Source organism: Penaeus monodon, chromosome 23, assembly GCF_015228065.2.
Source record: "Penaeus monodon isolate SGIC_2016 chromosome 23, NSTDA_Pmon_1, whole genome shotgun sequence".
NCBI lineage: Eukaryota > Metazoa > Arthropoda > Malacostraca > Decapoda > Penaeidae > Penaeus > Penaeus monodon.
This window is the reverse complement of record NC_051408.1, coordinates 39,318,142-39,319,360: the sequence shown is the minus strand read 5'-3', so window position 1 is coordinate 39,319,360 and position 1,219 is coordinate 39,318,142. Positions and strand designations below refer to the sequence as shown.

The following is a 1,219-nucleotide window of genomic DNA, read 5'->3' as shown; positions in this document are numbered from 1 at the left end:
CTTCAGAAGTGATCCTCACAGAAGGGGATATATTTGTAAAACAAACTTGAAAGGTTGTTAAATGTATTCGGTGCTTTTCATACATCTTCTAAGTAGAGAATTTACTCTACTCAGGCGACCGAGTTCATCTTACTTCCGTAGCTGCCGCGTCCTTTCCTCCGCCGAATCCGCTGCCGCCGAAACCTCCGCTGCTGCTGCCGAATCCACCGCCACCGAATCCACCACCTCCGCTGCCGCCTCCAAATCCACCGCCACCGAATCCACCGCCACCGAATCCACTTCCACCTCCGGACAGCCTTCCGGTGCCGATCAGAATTCCACTGCTTACGCTCCCACCTCCACCTCGGCCTCCACTTCCACCATATCCACCACTGCCTCGGCCGCCGCCGAATCCACCTCCTCTGCCTCCAAATCCACCACCCCATGCCTCCAAATCCTCCACTGCCTCCAAATCCTCCTCCACCTCCCCCAAATCTGTGTCCACCGAATCCTCCTCCTCCTCCTCTTCCACCACCGCCGAATCCACCTCCGCCTCCGCCTCCTCTACCGCCTCCACCATAGCTTCCACCAGCTGCTGCCACATACGCCATGGCTACCACAGCCACAGTCACAAGCTGAAAAATAAATTAATAAAAAATACTTAAAGCTGTTGTTTCACCATAACAATATCGAAGATTTGCTTTACTATTTACCATCATAACAAATCATTCAAAAATGACATCTTTTTTATGTTCATTATTACAACCGCCATATTTCCTTGCTATCAGCAAGTCTAAAATCTAACTTAATCACCAACACGAAAGCAACAGGTTGCTCACAATAAGGCGATCATGATGCCTGAAAGCGTCTTCCACTGCTGCAGGAGACGAGATGCGACCCCAGTGTGGCTGGACAGCGCCCGTCCCTCCATTTATACACGGCACCGCCATCGTGGCACCCCTTTAGGCACCAGCGGACACGACACCTTTTTCCGAAAGACATTTTGGGAAATATTCGGGTAAGTTTCAGATTTGGTAAAACATTGTATTCAAACTTCATAAAATTTTAGATATATGTTCGTTTTACATTATACATTTACCTCATATATTTACATGAAAAAAAAATGTAACAGTTGCATTGACTGTATTTGTGCACCAGTTTTTGGTTGAGTCTATTATTAAATTATTTATGTTTTTAAAATTACATGTAAAAGGAACACGCTATTAGCACCATTCACTTG

General features: G+C 46.6%; 1 protein-coding gene across 1 annotated transcript; it reads right to left on the bottom strand.

Annotated features, from left to right (window-relative positions):
• Positions 1-124: 124 nt before the first annotated feature.
• On the bottom strand, positions 125-929 carry LOC119588258 (acanthoscurrin-2-like). Its single transcript, XM_037936953.1, has 3 exons — positions 819-929; positions 548-614; positions 125-441 (listed from the first exon to the last, which is right to left on the bottom strand). The coding sequence occupies exons 1-3, from the start codon at positions 927-929 to the stop codon at positions 125-127; spliced, it is 495 nt and encodes a 164-aa protein (XP_037792881.1).
• Between the last annotated feature and the right edge of the window lie 290 nt (positions 930-1,219).